The sequence below is a fragment of the Monodon monoceros genome, unplaced genomic scaffold (genome assembly GCF_005190385.1).
Source record: "Monodon monoceros isolate NGI ecotype Baffin Bay Population unplaced genomic scaffold, NGI_Narwhal_1 Super_Scaffold_13, whole genome shotgun sequence".
NCBI lineage: Eukaryota > Metazoa > Chordata > Mammalia > Artiodactyla > Monodontidae > Monodon > Monodon monoceros.
The window spans coordinates 84,340,605-84,361,384 of record NW_021703769.1 but is presented as its reverse complement, the minus strand read 5'-3'; the positions used below and the strand labels follow the sequence as shown (position 1 = coordinate 84,361,384).

General features: G+C 47.5%; 1 protein-coding gene across 2 annotated transcripts; it reads left to right on the top strand.

Annotated features, from left to right (window-relative positions):
- The first annotated feature begins 2,643 nt into the window (after window positions 1–2,643).
- CHST12 (carbohydrate sulfotransferase 12) lies at window positions 2,644–20,492 on the top strand. 2 transcript variants are annotated; one of them, XM_029222272.1, is made up of 2 exons: window positions 2,644–2,685; window positions 19,085–20,492. In XM_029222272.1, the coding sequence occupies exon 2, from the start codon at window positions 19,159–19,161 to the stop codon at window positions 20,425–20,427; it is 1,269 nt and encodes a 422-aa protein (XP_029078105.1). In that variant the 5' UTR covers window positions 2,644–2,685; window positions 19,085–19,158; the 3' UTR covers window positions 20,428–20,492. The 2 variants fall into 2 exon arrangements, with proteins under 2 accessions (XP_029078105.1, XP_029078104.1); XM_029222271.1 differs by having other exon boundaries at window positions 2,685–2,700; window positions 18,425–20,492.
- The last annotated feature ends 288 nt before the right edge of the window (window positions 20,493–20,780 follow it).

The following is a 20,780-nucleotide window of genomic DNA, read 5'->3' as shown; positions in this document are numbered from 1 at the left end:
AGGCACCATCATCCACGTCGGGACCACCGCAGTGCTTCCCAGCCGGTCTCCCAGCAGAAATGCCGTTAGGGGCCAGCCCTCTGCACACACCATTTCTCTCATTATGTGTAAACGCTGTGGGAAACGGGCGTCATTATTTCACGCCTTATACAGATAAGGGAACTGAAGCTCGTGAGAGGCTGGGAGACCTGCCACGTTCACACTGCTGCGTTGTAATCGCCTTAGCGTCCGGGGTGGGTTCCGACCACTTCTGCATTACTCCACACCACCCACAAGACGTCTGAAACAGAAACACGGCGGTGAGGCTGGGATAGGGCTGAGGGTGCATGAGTTCAGATTCATCAGGAAGGTTCACCTGTCCGTTCTCCTGGATTATCTTATCACCTGCAAAGGAGGTGAGGGGAATTTGCACTTCTCATACCTCTTCTTCTACTACTTCTTCTTCTTCTTTCCCTAGCTGCCTCTAACGGGGGCAGCTGACATTTGCCGGCCCGAGCCACAGTTACGTCTATCTTCTTCCATTGCAACACTGCTTATGAAAGCAGAAATAGCTGTAGTCGGTACAGGACATCATGATAAACTAAATCATGAAGACTGGGGCAGGCTGTGGTCAGCCCTTGGGAGGCTGTGGCCTTTGCAAAGAGGCCCAGGGGTCCTGAAGGTGGGCCGCAGTCAACGACGTTGCTGTGGGGAAAGATGGCCAGCTGGGGTCCACCAGCTTGAAGCAGCTCGGGGACTGGAAGAGGGGAGACGAAAGTCACAGTGGACGGGAGCTGGTCTGCTCACAAACCCCTCACAACAGGTGCCCTTTCGTCAAGGAGGTCACTGGGGTGCAGTGGAGCTCTGGCTCTGGAGCCCCAAATCTGACTTCCAGTCCCAACTCTGTCACTTACGCAGCTGTGTGTCTTCTGCTAGTTGGTTAACTTCACTGAGCCTCTGCTACCCTCTAGGTAAATGAGGAGGTAATATGTAGCTATTTCAGAGAGGGTAAGTAAAAATGTAGGTTGCTAATTTAAGAACTGGTTTTTCTTTTAATGGAGGTGAAATTGACTTAAGATAAAACCAACCGTTTTAAAGTGAACACATCAGTGGCATTTAGGACGTTTGCAGTGTTGGGCAACCACCAACTCTATCTGGTTCTAAAGCATTTCATCACCCCAAAAGGGGGCCTGGCCCCATTGTGAACTTGCTCCACCTTCCTTCTCCCCACTCCCAGGGAAGGGTGGTATTTATCTCAGCTCCAGGTCCAGTCAGCTGAGACCCTCACCCGGCTTCCTGACCCTAAGTCCTGGCACACACCCAAACAACCTTGGTGCTCTGTTCACATTCCCAAGGCGGCTTCTGCAGTGTGAGATTCTGGCTCCTGGGCACCTGAACGTCTACTTAATTCAAAGAAGCCTTTACCAACACCCCCCAGGGGTTGGGCCTGGGGAATTCACGGGGAAATTCATTACAATTCACAACATGCTTTATCCTGGCAAAGGGTCTGAGAAGTCTGGCTGCAATTAAACATTTAAAACTTTATTTCCTGTACCCTGCTCTTATTTGACCAGAGAACCCTTTCATCTTATGAAGGGGGCACCCAGAACCTTCTCTGCAGGCCCCCATTTCAGGGTATACGTTGGGAATTGCTGGCCTAGTGGAAACATTAATTGAGCGCCTCTGAATGCCGTCCTCTGGGTAAATGAGTTCATCTTCATTATGCACCACTTCTTCATAATTAGCAAAATCTTGGCTGGAGGAAGTTACATTTTAAAAGTTTTTTTTTTAATGGAGGTATAATGTATATATAAGCAAAATGCATCCTTTTGAGTGTAGAGTTTTGGGAGTTTTGACAAACATATACAGTCATGTAACCACCACCAACACCACGATCAAGATACAGAACAGTTCAGTCACAACTGAAATTTCCTCATGGCCCTTGTTAGCTTTCCCTCACAAGGCAGCCCACCCCCACTGGGAGGAACCATGAACAACTTCACTGACAGAAAAAGTTCTGTGGACAGTGGAAACGGCTGCACAAAATGTGAATGTACTTAAGGCCCCTCGGCACACTTAAAATTGGTTAAGGTGGCAATATGTTATGGGTATTTTACCACAATTTAAAAACTCAGTAAGAACCACGATGGGAGTGCTGACGATGCATCAGGCTTTACACGCTTTACACGCACCCTCTCACCTGGTGTCACTATAGCTCCCTGCAGGCTGAAGTCACGACCCTACTGATGGACTTGGACACAACCTAAGAGAGGTTCAGTCACTTGCCCAAGGCCACACAGGGCCCGGCAGCAGGATCCTCAGCAGGCAGTCGGTGCTCGCGAACGGGTCGTGTAGACAGCAGGTGCTGCCTAAGTGCTGCCCCGCCGGACCCGAAAGGCTGCAACGCCTCGCCGGTCTCGGCCGCCGGGCAGCACAGGATTGGCCGCTGGGAGGGGGCGGGGCTCCCCGCGGCCGGGGGCGGGGCCGCTCCCGGCCGTAAATACGGCGCCACATGGCACTGGTTGGGGAGGCCCGGGGCGGTGCGGAGGGCGCAGGCGCACTGAGGGGGTGATCCTCGGCCTCCGTGGCCTCTCCGTGGGCCGCGGTTTCTCGCGAGAAGAGGGGCGGGGGGCGGGGCCGGTGGAGGGGCGGCCTCGAGACGGTCCGCCGTTCGTGAGGTGGTGGAGGCGGGAGCTGCGGTGCGAGGTGAGGGGAGGGCAGGTGAGGCGAGGGGCGCGCGAGGTGAGGCGAGGGGCGCGCGAGGTGAGGCGAGGGACGCGGGGCGAGATGAGGGGCGCGCGGTGAGGTGAGGTGAGGCGAGGGGCGCGGGGCGGGGGTCCCGGCGGCGCGGCGGGTCCTGCCCCCTCAGCCGCCTGGGCGGGTCCGGCGCGGCTCCGGGCCGATTCCCCGCGCCGTCGCTGTGTGACCTTGGCCGGGCTCGCACCGTCTCTGAGCCCCGGTCCTGTGGGGATGAGGGAGACCTGAACGGGGCGTGGGGCGTCCGGCGCGCCGCCCATCCGCGGTGGGGCTCGCGGCTGTGGTCAGCTGCCGCCGTCGGGGCTGGTCCCCGCCCGTTTCTGGCCGCCCGGCATCTGCCCTGCAGGGGGGGCGGCGGCGGGGCGGGGATCCTCCTTGCACGCTTGTCAGCTTCCCCCTTGGGCTGTTCGGGAATGTGGAGGGAGGAGCAGACGCGCGGGGTTCCGGGGAGCCCTTGGGGGGGTCTCCGTGCGCGGGGACCGCGAGCGGACGCCCGGGCGCACGGGTTCCTCCACCAGGGTCGTGCAGGGGGGAGCCCCCGCCCCGGTGCCCTGGCTCGCCCGAGGCCGTGGGCACTTCCCCGTCCCGCTGACCGCGGACCTATGACTGCAGACCCGGCGGATGCGGGCGCGTCCTGGAAGAGTACCACTCAGATGACCCTTTGCGCCAGAAGCAGCGAAAGGAAGCCATGTATTAGTCGCTAACAGTAGGACTTATATCTTCCATTTGGGCTCCTAGCCACCAAGACATGTCCCGCAAGCCGTTGGCTGGAGCCGAGGTTCCGTCTGGCGCGGAGCACAACAAGCCGTAGTGTTCCCGCGATTATTGAATTATTTATGTTATAATTCGACGCCGGAGAGACTCAGGAGACCCGGGATGAATGACAATGTGGGTTGGGGGCAGAGCGGATGCAAGCGCATCTTTAAGGGTACTGTCCCCACACGTGTGGGTCCGGGCGGGGGCAGCTGGGAAACAGCTCGGCTGGTCCTCGCCTGCCCTCAAACCAGGGCACAGTTTAGCCCTCTGTGAACACCTGGCTTTGGGAAGGTGACTCAGGGCTGGTGTCAGTGTGTAAAAGGAGATATTAGGAAAACTTTTTTTTTTTTTTTTTAGTGGTTTGAGAGGCGGCAATTTTATTTATTTATTTGTCTGCCTTGGGCCTTCGTTACTGCGTGCGGGCTTACTCTAGTTGCAGCGAGCACTCTTCATTGCGGTGTGCGGGCTTCTCATTGCGGTGGCTTCTCTAGTTGTGGAGCACGGGCTCTAGGCGTGCAGGCTTCAGTAGTTGTGGCACGTGGGCTTCTGTAGTTGTGGCGCATGGGCTTCAGTAGTTGTGGCACATGGGCTTCAGTTGTTGTGGCACGTGGGCTCAGTAGTTGTGGCTCGCGGCCTCTAGAGCACAGGCTTAGTAGTTGTGGTGCACGGGCTTAGTTGCTCTGCGGCATGTGGGATCTTCCCTGACCAGGGCTCGAACCCGTGTCCCCTGCATCGGCAGGGGGATTCTTAACCACTGCGCCACCAGGGAAGTCCGGGAAAACTTTAAAAAATTGAAGTATAATTGATTAGCGTTGTATAAGTTTAAGATGTGCAAAGTGTTGATTTGATACACATATATTGCAACATGATTACCTCTAAAGTGTCAGCTGACACCAACGCAAGTGTTACCTGAAGGTAGCACTACTGAGAACTTAGAGAGTGCCTGCGTGGACACACATGGATGTTCATTTTTCTTGCCAGATGGTTTATAAGACTTTGGGCTGTTATTTTCAGGCCAGCAGTACTGTTCACTGTTAGTCAGTGTGCACCTACTTCATTACCTGAGCAAACGTTGAGCCTCTCATCATTTGTAAGATGCCACGTTGGGCTAGATGCTGGTAACATGATTAACCTGACTATAATACCATGTGGTTAGTGCTGTCATCTAGGTGTTTACAAAGTGGGAAGAAAGAGGGAGCAGCTAAACTTGTTTCTTGGTGTTGCAGAAGTTTCCCATAGTGGAGATGACATATGAGTTGGACCTTGAGAGACGAGTGAAGCTTGGGGAGAACATTCCAAGTGGAGGCAGCAGGGTATTTGGAGGCGTGGAAGTGAATGGGACATTTGGGGGGAGGGAGCAGTGAGTCCCTGTGTTCATTGTGGGTTGGGGTTTGAGGATTGAAATGGAGGCTAAGACCAGAAAGAGGTTTCTGACCAAAGGGCCTTGAATGCCATGCCGGGGAGTTTGGACTTTTATCCTTCTGGTGAGGAGTAGTCAGGGTTTCGGGTGCAATGTGAGAGATGCGTTTTAGAAGAGCAACACTAGTGAGAACAGAGGATAGATCCAGGGTATCAGGACATGGAGACTGAGCTGGGTACGTTTGAAGAGGGTGTGGGTCAGGACAGTGGCTGAGAGTTGCGAAGGGCGTCAGCTTGAAACAAGCAGGAGAATCCACAGTGCGAAGGCGCTCTGTGGGATGTGGTGAAAGGGAAAGGAAAACGGCAAAAGTAACCAAGGTTCTCACTTGGGTGCTGAGGACGGGGCTGGTACCTGAGATAAGGAATACTGGAGCAGGTTTGGAGAAGAAAGGGGCTAAAATGCATTTGATTTTTAGACTTGTAGAATTTGAAGTATTTGTGGGTCATCCTGGATGAGATGTGCTCGTGGAGAGAGAGAATGTGTCCAGGGATGGAATCCTGGGGAGTCCAGCGGGAAAGCGATAGATGGCAGAAGAAGAGCATGTTGGATGGCTGATGGTGGGAATGCAGTTTACTGTCATTACCATACAGTCACCAAGGCTAGTGGGTGATTCTCTTCTAGAAGGGTCTCAAGGCTGAAGTGCCATTCCTGGATAAGAGACTGGTTATTGATAACACTGAAACAAATGCTGCTAGTTTATAATTTGTTTTAAACTTACATCTTTAGTTTCAATTTTTCGATTGTTTCTTTATCTTTTTCTTCAGAAAGTAGTGGTTAGTTTCCTGCTCACTTAGTGGGTCTGTGGCTGCAGCCAGGGCTGATGGTTCTCCAGTCATTTGCCAACACATGTGCTTAATGATAACTGACTCAGTAACTCAATACTTCCTGTAGTTAACCAAGGTGGTGGTTTCTGTAACTGTTTAGAGAACTTTAAAAGTATTTCAGAGAGGAATAGGAAGCACCAGGTGCAGCTGAGCGGGGCAGAGGGGCTGGACTGCTGTACTAAACCCAAGAGGATGAAGCGAATGGAGCCTGCTTGGCTCCCAGAACACTGTCAGTTGGTACTTTTCCTTCCAGACAGGAGAATGGAAGAGTCTTTGGGGAAAGTGAGTAGTCTGAGAAAGGACCTAAAAATAGTGACATCAGGGGGTCCACAGTAAGGAGGCCCAGTTGGATCACTCACTAATGAAGCTCATAATTAATAACCCCTTTTTAGGGTCCAGAGCTTCCAAGTTCTTTTAATCCCCTACCCCTTAAATAGGAATAGATAACCAAAGACAAGTGAAGAAACCTCTGATTTGGAAGATAGAGATCATAACACACACTTGGAAGCAATAGAGAGTGTGCAGGAAGCACACTTAAAAAGCATACTGTCACTAATACACACATGGAGATAGAAAATATCGCATGCAAGAGACAAGAACAGGATGCTCTTTTTTTTTAAAGAAGCATTCAGAAATCCAAAAAGATAACACATGGATATAAAAAATACAGTGGAAGAAATAAAAAACTCAGTAGATGAAAAGGTTGAGAACTCAGGAAATAGAACAGAAAAACAAAGAGATGGAAAATGAGAGAAAAAAGAAAAAGCATCCGATGAGGCAATTGACAGCTGAATAATAACAGTTTCAGCAAGAAATAAAATGGGATAAAATCATCCACAAAATGATAAGGGAAATCCTAGAACCAAAACTTTCTGCCTTTCTGAAGGGGCCCACTGAGTGACCGGCACCATGGATGAAAATGCAGGTATCCTTCACTCACCTGTCTATTCAGTTCCCAGTTTGGATATTCAGAGTGTGGGGGGCAAGTTTGTATAGGGAGGGATACCGAGTTTCTGATAGTGGCTAGTAAGAGTTTGGGAAGCAGGTTTATTTGGAAGTGCATCTGAAGCTGTTTCAGAATTTGCATAGTGAGAGTTCGCATGGAGAGAGAGACGTGCACACTCGCTCCAAGACACGTTGTTGTGAAATTTCAGAACTCTGGACAAAGAAGGTCATGCTAGCTTCTCAGAAAGAATAAAGACAGGCCACCAACAGGTCATCACGGGATGAAGCAGGATGGCTCCGAACCCATCTTTAAGAACATTGGAAGCTGGGAGACAAGAGAGCATTACTTTCAAAATTCTGAAGGAAAATATTTTCCACCTTGAATTCTAAACTCAGGCAAAGGAGGATATAATAAAGATATTTTCACAAATGCTCCAAAGATTTGTCTCATGTATTTTAAAGAAGTGACTGGCAGGCATACTCTCCCAGAATGAGGTGGTGAATCTGGAAAGACAGGCTAGAGGAGACAGGGTTAGCCTCAGAGGAGAGGTGAAAAGAATCTGCTGGATGAGATGGAGAGGCTGGGATGCCAGCCAGGCCAGGTACCAGGCATGAGAGCAGGTATCTTGGGACCTGAGCCTTGAAGTTTCCTCCAAGAGATTTTTTGGGGAATGTGAAATTGATGGGGCACCTGATGCTCTGGAACATCTGGAGAGGAGATTTAGACAGTTGGCAGAGTTGGGGCTGTATTAGTGATTAAGTACATAGAGAGCAAAGCAAGGGAAAACACAAGACTGTTAACTAGTTCCAGGGAAAATAAGCCGTTGTGCAGGAAAGAAAGATAATTACGGTGTACTGCAAGGCTCAGCTGTGAATAGCCTTTGTGCAATGATAATAATTTATGTAAACATCGAATATTGCTCTAATTAGAATGCTGATATGCCTGTCTGGAGGAGGCGTGGAGATGAGAAGGACATGGTTGTTTGGAGGGCCCAGGGGAAGAAAGAGAGACTACCTTTCTGCCAGCTGCCTGCCACTGTTTGGGGAAGTCAGTAGATGATGCTCAAGCTGAACCATCGGTTATCACCCAGGGCTATTGCTTAGAGGTAGGTGGTGACACCAAAAGATTCAGCTAATAAGAATGAGAGAGAAAGATGGAGGTGGGTAATGAGAAAGAAAGGGACTGGGGACTGTGTGTGTAGTAAACTCCTGGGACAATTTAATCCTTTAGCATACATGCATAAAGTTGATCAAAATAAAGACAAGGCAGTAAGCTTCCAACTCTGATGAAGAAGAGGCCACACTCTTGCCCGTTTTGTGTGCAGCTAGGTCACTCACCAGGCTGTATTTCTTATCAGGGAGAGTTTACTTGTTCTTATTTCCTCTCCATTATTGTCATAGTTCTCTGTATCCTGTCTCTTGCCTGTGGTCACATATCAGAGATTTGGTGCTTTCTTTAGCTTTTTTCTTTTCTTTTAACTTGTTATAAAGGAATTGTAAAACATATCCAAAAGTAGAGATAATAGGGACTTCTCTGTTGGCGCGGTGGTTAAGAATCTGCCTGCCAATGCAGGGGACACGGGTTTGAGCCCTGGCCCAGGAAGATCCCACATGCCACGGAGCAGCCAAGCCCGTGCGCCACAGCTACTGAGCCTGCGCTCTAGAGCCCGAGAACCACAGCTACCGAAGCCTGCGCGCCTAGAGCCCGTGTTCCACAACGAGAAGCCACCGCAGTGAGAAGCCCGCGCAACGCAACAAAGAGTAGCCCCAGCTTGCCGCAACTAGAGAAAACCTGCGCGCGGCAACAAAGACCCAACACAGCCAAAAATAAATAAATAAATAATATATTTTAAAAAGTAGAGATAATAGTTTTATGAACTCTTCTTTACCTGTCACCCAGTTTCAGAAATTATGAAATCAGGGTCAGTCATGTTTATCTGTTTTTGTTAGCACACCAACTCTTTATTGAGTACCTACTGTATGCCAAGCACTATTCATAGCCTTGAGGCTACAACTATGACAAACTTTGAAGGGTCAGGTACCTCCCTTCTAAAGTTTATATTCTAGTGCAGATAGACCATAAGCAAATAAGCCAGTGAATATATAATATTGGAGGTAATGACAAATGACATGGAGAAAAAACAGCTACGGAGGATGGGGCATGCAGGGTGGGGAGTGATCAGGGAAGCCCTCACCAATGAGGCGAGCTTCAGGCGTAGATCAGAAGGAGGTTCCAGGTTGAGCCACAGGACTCCCTGGGTGTGTGCAGGCCAGGGGTCGGGAGCCTGGTTGGTGTACATGATGAACAGCAAGGAGGCCGTTGTGGCTAGAGTGGGGCCAGTGATGGGGAGTAAAGGGGATGAGAGAGTGGGATCCCAGTCATGTAGGGCTTGTCATGGGCCATTGTAAGGACTGGAAATGGGAAGCTGTTGGACTCCAAAGATTGGAGGGTTTTGAGCAGAGCCATGACATGATCTGACTTTTAGCAGAATAACCATGGCTACTGGGTTTAAAGAGGATAGTATGGGCAGGAGAGCGGAGGCGGGAGAACAAGTTGGACGCTGTTGCAGTAACGCGGGTGAGAGCTGGTGGTGGCCTGGGGGGCAGGGTGCACACAGGAGGTAGGGCAGTAGAGGGGTTAGGGTCTGCATATATTTGAAGGTAAAGCCCTAATCAGGTTCTTAAGCTAATCATAGTGAAATTTATTATCTATTTTCCCTTGAAATAATTTCTTTGAATTGACTTAGCTCTGGGAAATGAGTTATTTGGATTCCAGGGTCAAATACCATGCAACAAGTATTTGAGTGTTGCGAGGAATATAGAAGATATAGTAGACATGATCCCTGTCTCCTAAGAACTTGAAATCTAGTTTGGGAATATGCGACTGGTGTGCCTACACTAATACCCTGCCTACTTGTGAAGTACCGACGGTGCTTAGAGACCAGGGACGAAGACACCAATGTGAGCAGATAGCCAAGTGTGCTGTGGGCCACCTCTGTGGGAAGTTACTTTATTTCAAAGGCCAAGTTTGGGCTCAGTTTTCATTCAGGTCTTCTGGGACGGACATCAACCTTTCATTCTCATCAATGTGCCCATTTATTACTTATTTTTATTTGGATACACTGTCAGATTTAGTTCTCAGGGTTAACCGAATACAAGTGAAGTAATTTTATAAGCAAATAAACCCCCAGTGCTGGTGGCATGGAAGTGAAAATATACCTTACAATGGGGGTTTTAATCCAACACCAAAGCATCAGTTGCAGGGCTGGGCCATACAGGGTGCAGAGAGTAAATGTTGAGACCACTAACAAACTTTCCAAATTTCTGTTGACTACAGTGATGAGACCCTCAGTGAATTATTTGCCTTTGCAAAGCTGGAAAAGAAGTAGGTAGTTTCTGGTCTCTTTGCCAGTAGCATAAATGAATAAAACTTGAAACATTCTTGGACTTCTTAATGAAGGTCATGTCACTTGATTTAATGCTCAGAAGTTGGTTATTTGGACAAGGAAAAGCAAATTTTCTCAGAAATAAAGGTAATAAAAATTTGAGTGTCTAGAAAAACCAACCAATTCTGCATTAACTATTTACTGTAGAGGCTGGTAGACTGTATTGTTTGGGAAGGTAGGCTCTCAAATCAGTTGTTCAGATGCCAGCTCTGAACAGTTGTAGCTGTGTACACTTGGGTAAGTTGCTTGGCTGTTTTTGTTTTTGTTTTTTTGTTTTTTTTTTTTGCGGTACGTGGGCCTCTCACTGCTGTGGCCTCTCCCGTTGCGGAGCACAGGCTCCGGACGCGCAGGTTCGGCGGCCATGGCTTACGGGCCCAGCCGCTCCGCGGCATGTGGGACCTTCCCGGACCGGGGCACGAACCCGTGTCCCCTGCATCGGCAGGCGGACTTTCAACCACTGCACCACCAGGGGAGCCCCTGCCTGGCTGTTTTGCCCCAACTTTATCACAATTACTGTGAGGATTAAATAAGTTAAGATATGCAAGGCCTATAACAGCACTTTGGAAAACATATTAGCTATTGTTATTATTATAAAATTAATTGAAATCATAACATTCTTCTTTGCTGATAACTGGCTATTGGTAGAAAGCATGAGTAATAATAAAAATAATGTTATATTTATATGATACAAATATTTGAGGGCCAGATGAAACAAAGATAACTAAGGCCAATGGTATAGTCTGAAGAACGTGCTTTACTATTTTACAAAACACTTAGCTGATATGTTCTCATTTTCATCCTCTCAGTAGCTCCGGTTAGCAGAAAGACCTTGATTGTTCTTGTTTTATAGGTGAAGAACTGAAACTCACACTTAAAGAGATATCCCAGGCCACTCAGCAGAGACTGGACTGGGCCTCAGAATTCCTTTCCTTTTCTTCCCGATCTCCAGATGTCTGTGTAGGACTTCAGTGCTGGTGTTTTTATCCTGTGTTGTAGAAATCAGTGACAGCTGGTTAGTTCATAGTGTTTGTGCTGAAGAGAAAAGTTTTAGCTTCTGGTGATTGACTTAATAAGACTGCTCACATATTCTTCCCCTTGAAATCAAATGTATCGAGGTATAATTTACATGCAATAAAATGCACACATTTTAAGTGTAAAGTTCTATGAATGTGGACAGATATATCTACCTGTGTAACTGCCACTACAAACAATATAATAGAACATTTCCATCACCCAGATTTCCTCCTGTCCCTTTGCAGTCTATGATTTCTGTCACTATTTTTGCCTTTTATAACCTTTGTATAAGTGAAATCATGTGGTATGTACTCTTTTGTGTCTGGGTACTTTTGTTTAGTGTAATATCTGCAGGATTCATCCATGTTGTTGCATGTATTGATGTGAGCCCGTGGTTCACTCTTTTTTATTGTTGAATAGTTTTCCACTGAATGAGTACACCACAGCTTGTTTATTCATTCACTTGTTGATGGACCTCTGGGTTCTTTTCAGTTTGTAGCTATTTTGAGTAAAGCGACAATGAATATTCTTGTACACATCTTTGTGTGGACAGTTATTTCATTCATGGATATCGTCTTTGATGTTGTGTCTAAAAGGCATCACAATACACAAGGTCATTTAGGTTATCTCCTGTGTTACCTTCTAGGAGTTTTATAGTTTTGCATTTTACATTTAGGTCTATTATCCATCTTGAGTTAGTGTTTTTTTGTTTTTTTTTTTTTGCAGTACGTGGGCCCCCCACTGCTGCGGCACCCCCCGTCCCGCCGCGGAGCACAGGCTCCGGACGCACAAGCCCGGCGGCCACGGCCCACGGGCCCAGCCGCTCTGTGGCACGCAGGATCCTCCCGGACCGGGGCACGAACTCACGTCCCCCACAGTGGCAGGTGGACTCCCAACCACTGCGCCACCAGGGAAGCCCTTGAGTTAGTTTTTTTGAAGGTCTGTGTCTAGATTCTTTTAATTTTTTTTTTTTTACACGTGATATCCAGTTGTTCCAGTACCATTTGTTACAGAAACAGACTGTCTTTGCTCCCTTGTATTGCCTTTGCTCCTTTGTTAAAAATAAGTTGACCATATGGGGGTCTGTTTCTGAGCTATCTGTTCGGTTCCAGTGATCTACTTCTCCATGCTTTTGCCAATACCACACCATTTTGATTACTGTAGCTTTATGGTAAATCTTGAAGTCGGGCAGCATCAATCTTCCAGCTTTGTTCTTCTCCTTCAATATTGTATTGGCTATTCTGGGTCTTTGGCTCCTACATATAAACTTTAGAAACAGTTTGTTGATATCCACAAAATAACTTGCTATGATTTTGGTTGGGATTAATCTGTAAGTTGGAAGAATGGATATCTTGACAATATTGAGTCTTCCTATCCTTTAGCACTTTGAACATGGAATATCTCTTCATTTCCTTAGTTCTTCTGATGATTTCATTCATCAGAATTTTGTAGTTTTCCTCATATAGATCTTGTACATATTTTGTTAGATTTATACTAAGTGTTTTTCTTTTGGGGGCTGCTCATAAATGGAATTCTGTTTTTAATTTCAAATTCCACTTGTTCATTGCTGATATGTAGGAAAGTGGTTGACTTTTGTTTATTAACCTTGTGTCCTGCAAACTTGCTATAATCACTTGAGCCCGTAAAATTTTATAATTGAAAAAGTATTGATAATCTAAGATTTATGTATCATATTTTGATGGTCAGTTTGGTCTTTAAATAGAGTCCCTAAGCTTTATTACAGAACATCTACTGTTATGGATCTTACAGAACCTTCCAGGAGGTTAAAAATCTGCTTGATATTTTTTAATACAATCTTTTTGACTTTTTGAAAGTCTCAGCATAAAAAAAAACTAGTCTGTATGCAAAAAAAGTTGACATTAATTTTTTTCATAATAGCCAAAAAGGGAGCTAACTCCAAAGTTCATCAGTTGGTAAATGGATAAAGAGATAGTGGTATATCCGTATAGTGGGGTACTGCCCAGCAATGACACAAGCAACAACTTGGACAGATCTCAAACGCATCTTCCTAAGTGAAGGAAGCCAAATACAAGAGGCGACTTCCTGTATAATTCCCCTCTATGTGACGTTCTAGAAAGGGCAGGACTATAGAACTATGTACTGCCTGGAGCTGGCTGTTGGGGGAGGATAAGGGAACTTTGGGGGATGATGAAGATGTTCTATATCTTAATTATAGTGTACATTTGCCCAAACTCATCAGACTGTACAGTTAAAAAGAGTGTGTTTTATTGTGTGTAAATCATACCTCAATAAACCTGACTTAAAAAGGAAAAAAAGCAAGAAGCTAAAGTGATTTAATCAGGAAAGAACCGTCTTTTAAACAAATGGTGCTGGAATAACAGGATATCTCTATGGGAAAAAAATGAATCTCAACCTCTCCCTCTGGAATACTTGTATTGGATAGTGGCTGAAATTCTCTGCATTTAACATTCCTTTCCACCATGGCAGATACATTAATTTCCATTTATTACCACCCACTGTTTAATTCTCACTGGTTTGATCACTTGTATCTATAATATGTAGTAAATACACACACAAACACACACACACACCCCAGTCCATATGACAAAATAAATATTGATATATTAGTGAGGGTTCTCCAAGGAAACAGAACCAATAAGGTATGTGTGTATGTGTAAAGGGATTTATCATGAGGAATTGGCTCCCAGGGTTATGGAAGCTGAGTAGTTCAGGGCCCGGAGAGCTGACGGTGTGCTCCAGTCTGAGTCTGAAGGCCTGAGGACCAGGAAGACTGCTGGTGAGAGTCCTAGTACTCGTCCAGGTCTGAAGGCATGAGACCCGCGTCCCGGCTCAAGGACAGTCAGGTGGAGAGAGGGAATTCTCTCTTGCTCTGCCTTTTTGTTCTATTTAGGCTTTCAACAAATTGGATGAGGCTATCCCACACTGGGGAGGGCCATCTGCTTTACTCAGCCTACCGATTCAAACGTTAATCTCCTCCAGAAACACCCTCACAGACATACCCAGAATGTGTGACCAAACTACCTGGGCAGCCATAGCTCAGTCAAGTTGACACGTAAAACTAACCAGCATATACCACCTGACCTTTTTGTACTGTAGTTGTCAGTTCTGCTATCAAATTTTGGGACGTGCCCTTATACGGGTCTTAGTATGGGTCTGGCCTTGTGGCCCTCTATTCTAGATATGTCAGGATGACACACATCTGAGTGTGAGGGAGGTCAGCCCTCAGCTGCACACCACCCCATCTTCCCGGATTCTTGCCTACTATTGGTGTGAAGGCTCCTTGAGACCAGCAGCCTTATGTGGGCGGCCAGCACCCTTATGTGGGCGGCCAGCACTGGGTGCTTGCTTCCTGGGGCTGCCAAGCTACCCTTGGCATCATACCCTGCCATGTGTCAGAAGAAATGTTTAACCCCACCTTGAGCTAAGAAACAGCTCTGCCTAGCCACAGTGTTTTGGTTTAAACCCAACCTAATTCTTTCATCAGTAGGGTTTACAAGGGCCTTTGACAAAACCCTTGTAGAAAACCAGCCCCCCCAAAGATGAAACTTCTGGATAGACTTTGCTGTCAGTTCTATTGCTGCGGGCAGAAGCCTGAGACTGATATGCAGCGCCAATCGTACATCACTTCCTCTATGAAGGTTCTTCTTGCTCTGCTTCTTCAAAACTTGGGGGGCTTTTTGTTGACTGCGTTTTGAAATAGTGGGAGATTTATGTTCGGAAACAATGCCCTTATTTTTGAATGAAAAATTACTTTATGAGGTCATCGTTATTCCCTGACATGTTTCTGAAGCAGGCTTTGGTTCTCAGCTGGCTTTCCCCACTGTGCTGCTCTCACCCCCAGAAGACAAGGAAGTGTTACCCAGACTGTCCAGCTTGAGCTGCCCAGGCACCTGGACCAGAAATTCCTAGATGTCCTACTCCCTTTTAAAAAGTAAAACTTGTTGCTGGCGATGCTATGTGGTAGTCTTGACTCTATTCTCCACTCTTCCGAGAAACTGGGAACTTGTGCTCCATGAATATTTTAAAGTAGCCACAGTCCTTTCTTCTCAAAGGACTACTCTCACAGGCCATTTAATACACTCAGACAGTCTTGTTTCCATGCTGTTTTTGTGGCATGTTTGAGGTTAGAAATGACAACACAAAGGACTGCCCTGTTCCTTGATGTTAAAAATGAACCATGGCCTCAGCTTCATCGGTAAACGCTGCCTCAGCTTGGTGTGTAGGCGCTCATCCCCTTGATTTAGAAAGGCCTGGAAGGGGCTGTGACGTGGCAGGACTCCAGGGCAAGACAAGGCTCTTGGGACCAGTCTCCCCACTGAAAAAGCAGACAGGTTTTTGGCTGTCCCAGGGGAAGACCTGTCTTGCTTTTGGGCAACAGCCCCCCAATTATAAATTTTTAAAACTTTGCTTAATAAGCAAATTGCAGGTGAAGTTGGCTTGTGGAGCTTTTGCACAAGGTTGTAAGGGTAGCTTGTGGCTTCGGCAGCTGGCTCCAAATTTAGCCCCTGTACAGCTCTCTACCATATTTAGCTTTGTTTATTTTTTACACACTGTCCTACATTTGCCTTATTCATTCAACAATACCTCTTGGAAATTCCTCCAAGTCCACTGTTACAGCTCTAATTCATTTTTTTCCCTCCAGTTTGTTTTTATTGTGGTAAAATACACGTAACATAAAATTTACCACCTTAAAAAAAAAAATTTACCACCTTAACCTTTTTTTTTTTTTTTTTTTTTTTGCGGTACGCGGGCCTCTCACTGTCGTAGCCTCTCCCGTTGCGGAGCACAGGCTCCGGACGCGCAGGCTCAGCGGCCATGGCTCACGGGCCCAGCCGCTCCGCGGCACGTGGCATCGTCCCGGACCGGGGCACGAACCCACGTCCCCTGCATCGGCAGGTGGACTCTCAACCACTGCGCCACCAGGGAAGCCCAACCTTAACCATTTTTAAGTGTACAGTTCAGTGACATCGAGCATATTCATATTGTGCAACCATCACCATCATCCATTTCCAGAACTCATTTTTCTTCCCAAACTGAGACTCTGTCCCCATTAAACACTAACTCCCCATCCCCCTCCACAGACCCTGGCCCCCACCTTCTACTTTCTGTCTCTATGAATTTGACTCCTCCAGGGACCTCATATAAGTGGAATCACACAGTATTTGTCCTTTTCTGTGACTGACTTATTTCACTGAGCATCATGTCTTCAAGGTTCATCTATGTTGTAGCAGGCGTCAGAATTTCCTTCCCTTTTAAGGCTGAATAATAATCTATTGTATGGATGGACCACATTTTGTTTATCCATTCACCCATTGATGGACATGGGTTGCTTCCACCTTTTGGCTACTGTGCGTAATGCTGCTGTGAACATGGGTGTATAAATATCTCTTCAAGACCCTGCTTTCAATTCTTGTGGGTATAGACCCAGAAGTGGAATTGCTGGATCACATGGTAACTTTATACGGCAATTCTATTTCTGATTTTTTGAGGAACCTCTATACTATTTATGCAGTGACTGCAGCATTTTACATTCCCATTAACAGTGTACAAGGGTTTCACCTTCTTCTCGTCCTCACCAGTACTTGTTGTTTTCTGGTTTGGGTTTTTTTTTGCTTTTGTTTTCAGTAGCCATCTTGGTGGGTGTGAGGCGGTGTCTCCTGTGGCCTTGATTTGCATTTTTCTAATGATTAGTGACATTGAGCATCTTTTCATGTGCTGATCGGCCTCAGTTTCTCAGCTGTAAGAGGATTATGCTGCACCCCCGCCCCAGATTGTGTGCAGAGGGCCTGCAGTAACATACGTGTGTAAAATGCGCATCTTAGTGCCTGACACACAGTAAGAGGTCGATAAATGGCAGCTGCTATTAAGAAGATGTTATCAATATATAGTAATTCTCCAAAAAATATTTGACCATGTCTTTTCCTTGCAGTTAAATTGAATTCTTACTAAATTATTAGTAAAGAGAGTCAGAGTTTTTACAAAATGTTGTAGGCACTGGCATTTATTAATGTGCATATGCTACTTCTTGGCTGAAAAATAAGTCAAGGTATTTAGGTTATCAGGCCAGGTAGTTCTGGTACTTAGCATTATAAGTATGTGGCCGATAGCACGATCCTTGATCTGTGGCTATGCCTGTGTCCACAAGATGTAACTGTGATGCTGCATCACCTCTACTCTATTAGTCTTGATCTTAAAATTGAAAACTGATCTCTTAAATCACTTGACATTTTAAGTCACTTTTTCCCTTTGCTGTTTTCTCAGCCTTTGGCAAACTTTTTTTTTTTAACATGGTTTCACCTTCATCTTTATAAACTGTTCGCCCTTGCACATCCTTGAGAAGGGATGGTCTTGAAAACTTTAATGACCTGGGTGCTTATGATCTAGTTTTAAAAATAGGCTGTAAAATTTTGTGATCCTAACCGTTACCATTAAAAGCGTATTAAAAGCTGTCGCAGCGTTGCTTGTTCTTATTCCACTCACACCCGCGACCCACTCGAAGGGAATGAGCTAAAGTACCAGCAGCAGTTGTGAAAGAGACAGCAGGGTATTTCACCTGTAATCCTGTTTCCTGTTTCATGATGTGTGTAGTGTGGTTATTACCTTTATAATGTGTAATAATTATATAATAAATATATAACATATAATAAATATCTAGCTGTGTGACTCTAGCACATGGCCAACAGCCCTGAGTGGGTGAGAGGAGGTGTGATCGCCACCCCTCAGGGTAGGGGTCACCAGATTTTTCTGCTCTTCCTTTTTCTGTGGGAGCACATGACGAGCTCTTAGGGCTCAGGAAACACTACATGAAGGTGATGACCAGAGAATGTACTCTTCTCTGTCAGATGGTCGTTTCAGCTCCTTTTGTGTAAAAGCCCACCCCACCCTTTGTCTGCTGACCTGTTTACCATAAGTATGTATTAATTTTTCCATTTAAAAAAGTGAAGAGTAAACAACAACAAAAAACAGTAAACAACAGCTGCAGAGGTGGATAGAGATTGCACCCAAATTTCTGCCTAATGAACTTTTAGGTTCATTTTATGAAAATGTATTAGATACCAGGTACATAGTCGAATGCATACGAGGAATATAGACTCAGAAGTGTACACTGGGAGAGGTCCCAGAGGGTGCACAATGCGGGACCCTCCCCTAGAACACCCCAGACGTGCTCCGTCCGTCTGTGCCCCGATGCCTGCAGTGACAGAAGTCCTAGTACGGCTTCACAAACAGCCCGTTCTTAAGTGGTTTGGGCCCACTTATAATCATTAGTGTTCTTTCCTTAGGCTCGACTCAGTTTCTGAGTGGTATCTTCTGAAGCTGCTCTCTCTCCCATGTGACAGCCCTCCAGATAGCTGAAGCCCCGACACGAATGTCACTTCCAGCCTGCACAGCCCCTCCTCGTACAGGTGCTGTGGACCAGGAGGCTGAGAGCCGGCAGCAGCCTGCACCGCTCACAGCACGCTGTCGGCCTCACACGGGGGCCCGTCTCAAGTGTTGGTTTGGATGACGTGTGCACAGAAGAAGGGGTTTGGGCGGGAGAAGGGGTGAGTTCAGCATTGCACTGAGCTTTAACTTTCTTGTTACCGTGTTTTGTTTCGCTGCGCCTCTCCTTTCATTCTCACACCCACTCTTCACGAGGGTCTGCGTTCCCGCCCGGGGGCTGGTCTGGGTCCGGCCTCCCCCTTTCAGTGCGGTGGTAAGGGGTCTCCAGTCACCTCTCCAGTCACACTCACCCTCTGGGCCTTCCTAAGCCTCATGGGTCACATCACCTGGAGAAGCTGAAGCTCCCCATCAGGCAGACCCCCAAAGTCCACCTCACGGAGGGTGGACGAGGGAGGGAAAAGCAGGGCCACTGGGTCTGAGACGGCAGCAGGCACCATCCTCTCAGGACCGCAGGCTGCGAGAGGACCTTAGCCTTTAACTTGGTTTCTGTTGCCTTCCAGCTTCCTCGGAGGGCAGCGTCCGGTCTCTACAGGAAGCTGAAGTGAAAGGATCCGGGGAAGAGGCCCCCGCATCCATGGACACAATGACCAAAAGCCGGTTCTTCCGCCTGTGGCTGGTCTTGGGGTCCGTCTTCATGATCCTCTTGATCATCGTGTACTGGGACAACATGGGCACCGCCCACTTGTACCTGCACACTTCCCTCTCCAGGCCTCACATCCTGCAGCCCTTCCCCAGCTCCAAGCCAGGGGATGGCAAGTATTTCACCGCCAGCATTGAGGAGATTTTGGAGAAGCTCCTCAGTGCTCATGCGAAGCAGAACATCCTTCTGGGTAGAAAGGTGGAGCAGCCCTCCCTGCTGGCCTCCAGCAAGCCTGTGCTCAGCAACATGGAAGAGAGTGTGAGGGGCTACGACTGGTCCAACCACGACGCCCAGCAGAGCCCGGACCCGGACAGGCGGCAGGCCGAACGGAGGAGCGTGCTGAGGGGCTTCTGCGCCAACGCCAGCTTTGTGTTTCCCGCCAAGGAGCGCTCTTTCGATGACATTCCCAACTATGAGCTGAACCACCTCATCGTGGACGACCGCCACGGGGTCATCTACTGCTATGTGCCCAAGGTGGCCTGCACCAACTGGAAGCGCGTGATGATCGTCCTGAGCCAGAGCCTCTCGGACCAGGGCACACCTTACCGTGACCCCCTGGACATCCCCCGGGAGTACGTCCACAACTCCAGCACCCACCTGACTTTCAACAAGTTTTGGCGCCGCTACGGGAAGTTCTCCCGCCACCTCATGAAAGTTAAGCTGAAAAAGTACACTAAGTTCCTGTTTGTGCGGGACCCCTTCATCCGCCTCATCTCGGCCTTCCGCAGCAAGTTCGAGCTGGAGAACGAAGAGTTCTACCAGAAGTTCGCCGTCCCCATGCTGAAGAGGTACTCCAACCACACCAGCCTGCCCAAGTCGGTCAGCGAGGCCTTCAGTGCAGGCCTCAGGGTGTCCTTCGCCAACTTCATCCAGTACCTGCTGGACCCTCACACCGAGAAGCTGGCGCCCTTCAACGAGCACTGGAGGCAGGTGCACCGCCTCTGCCACCCCTGCCAGATAGACTACGACTTTGTGGGGAAACTGGAGACCCTGGACCAGGATGCCACCCAGCTGCTCCGGCTTCTCAAGGTGGACAAGCTGCTCCAGTTCCCCCCGAGTTACCGGAACAGAACTGCCAGCAGCTGGGAGGAAGGTTGGTTTGCCAAAATTCCCCTGGCCTGGAGGCAGCAGCTTTACAAACTCTACGAAGCAGATTTCGTCCTCTTTGGCTACCCCAAGCCTGAAAATCTACTTAGAGACTGAAGGCGTTAGGGGAAAATCCTGAACACCAAAAAAAAAAAAAAAGTGCTTGTGTTGTTACTTTAAACCTGAATGAAGGGCCTGTGGTACCGCGACCATCTCCCGGAGGATGGAGCAATGCGTTGCCGCATATATTTTTATATGGCTTTGTTTCTCTCCTGGTGTGACACATCGCAGAATTCCACAGTGCTCCTGTTGGCGAGTCAGCTGGAAACACCTGGAATTGACCACACCCACACTCTCGTTTGTAAAATACCCTGCGATTTTGCAGTCTAGACTTGCTGTTTACTCCCTCCCTGTATTCATTGAGTACTGTGTTAATATTGTTTTTTAAGATTAATATATTTCAGATATTT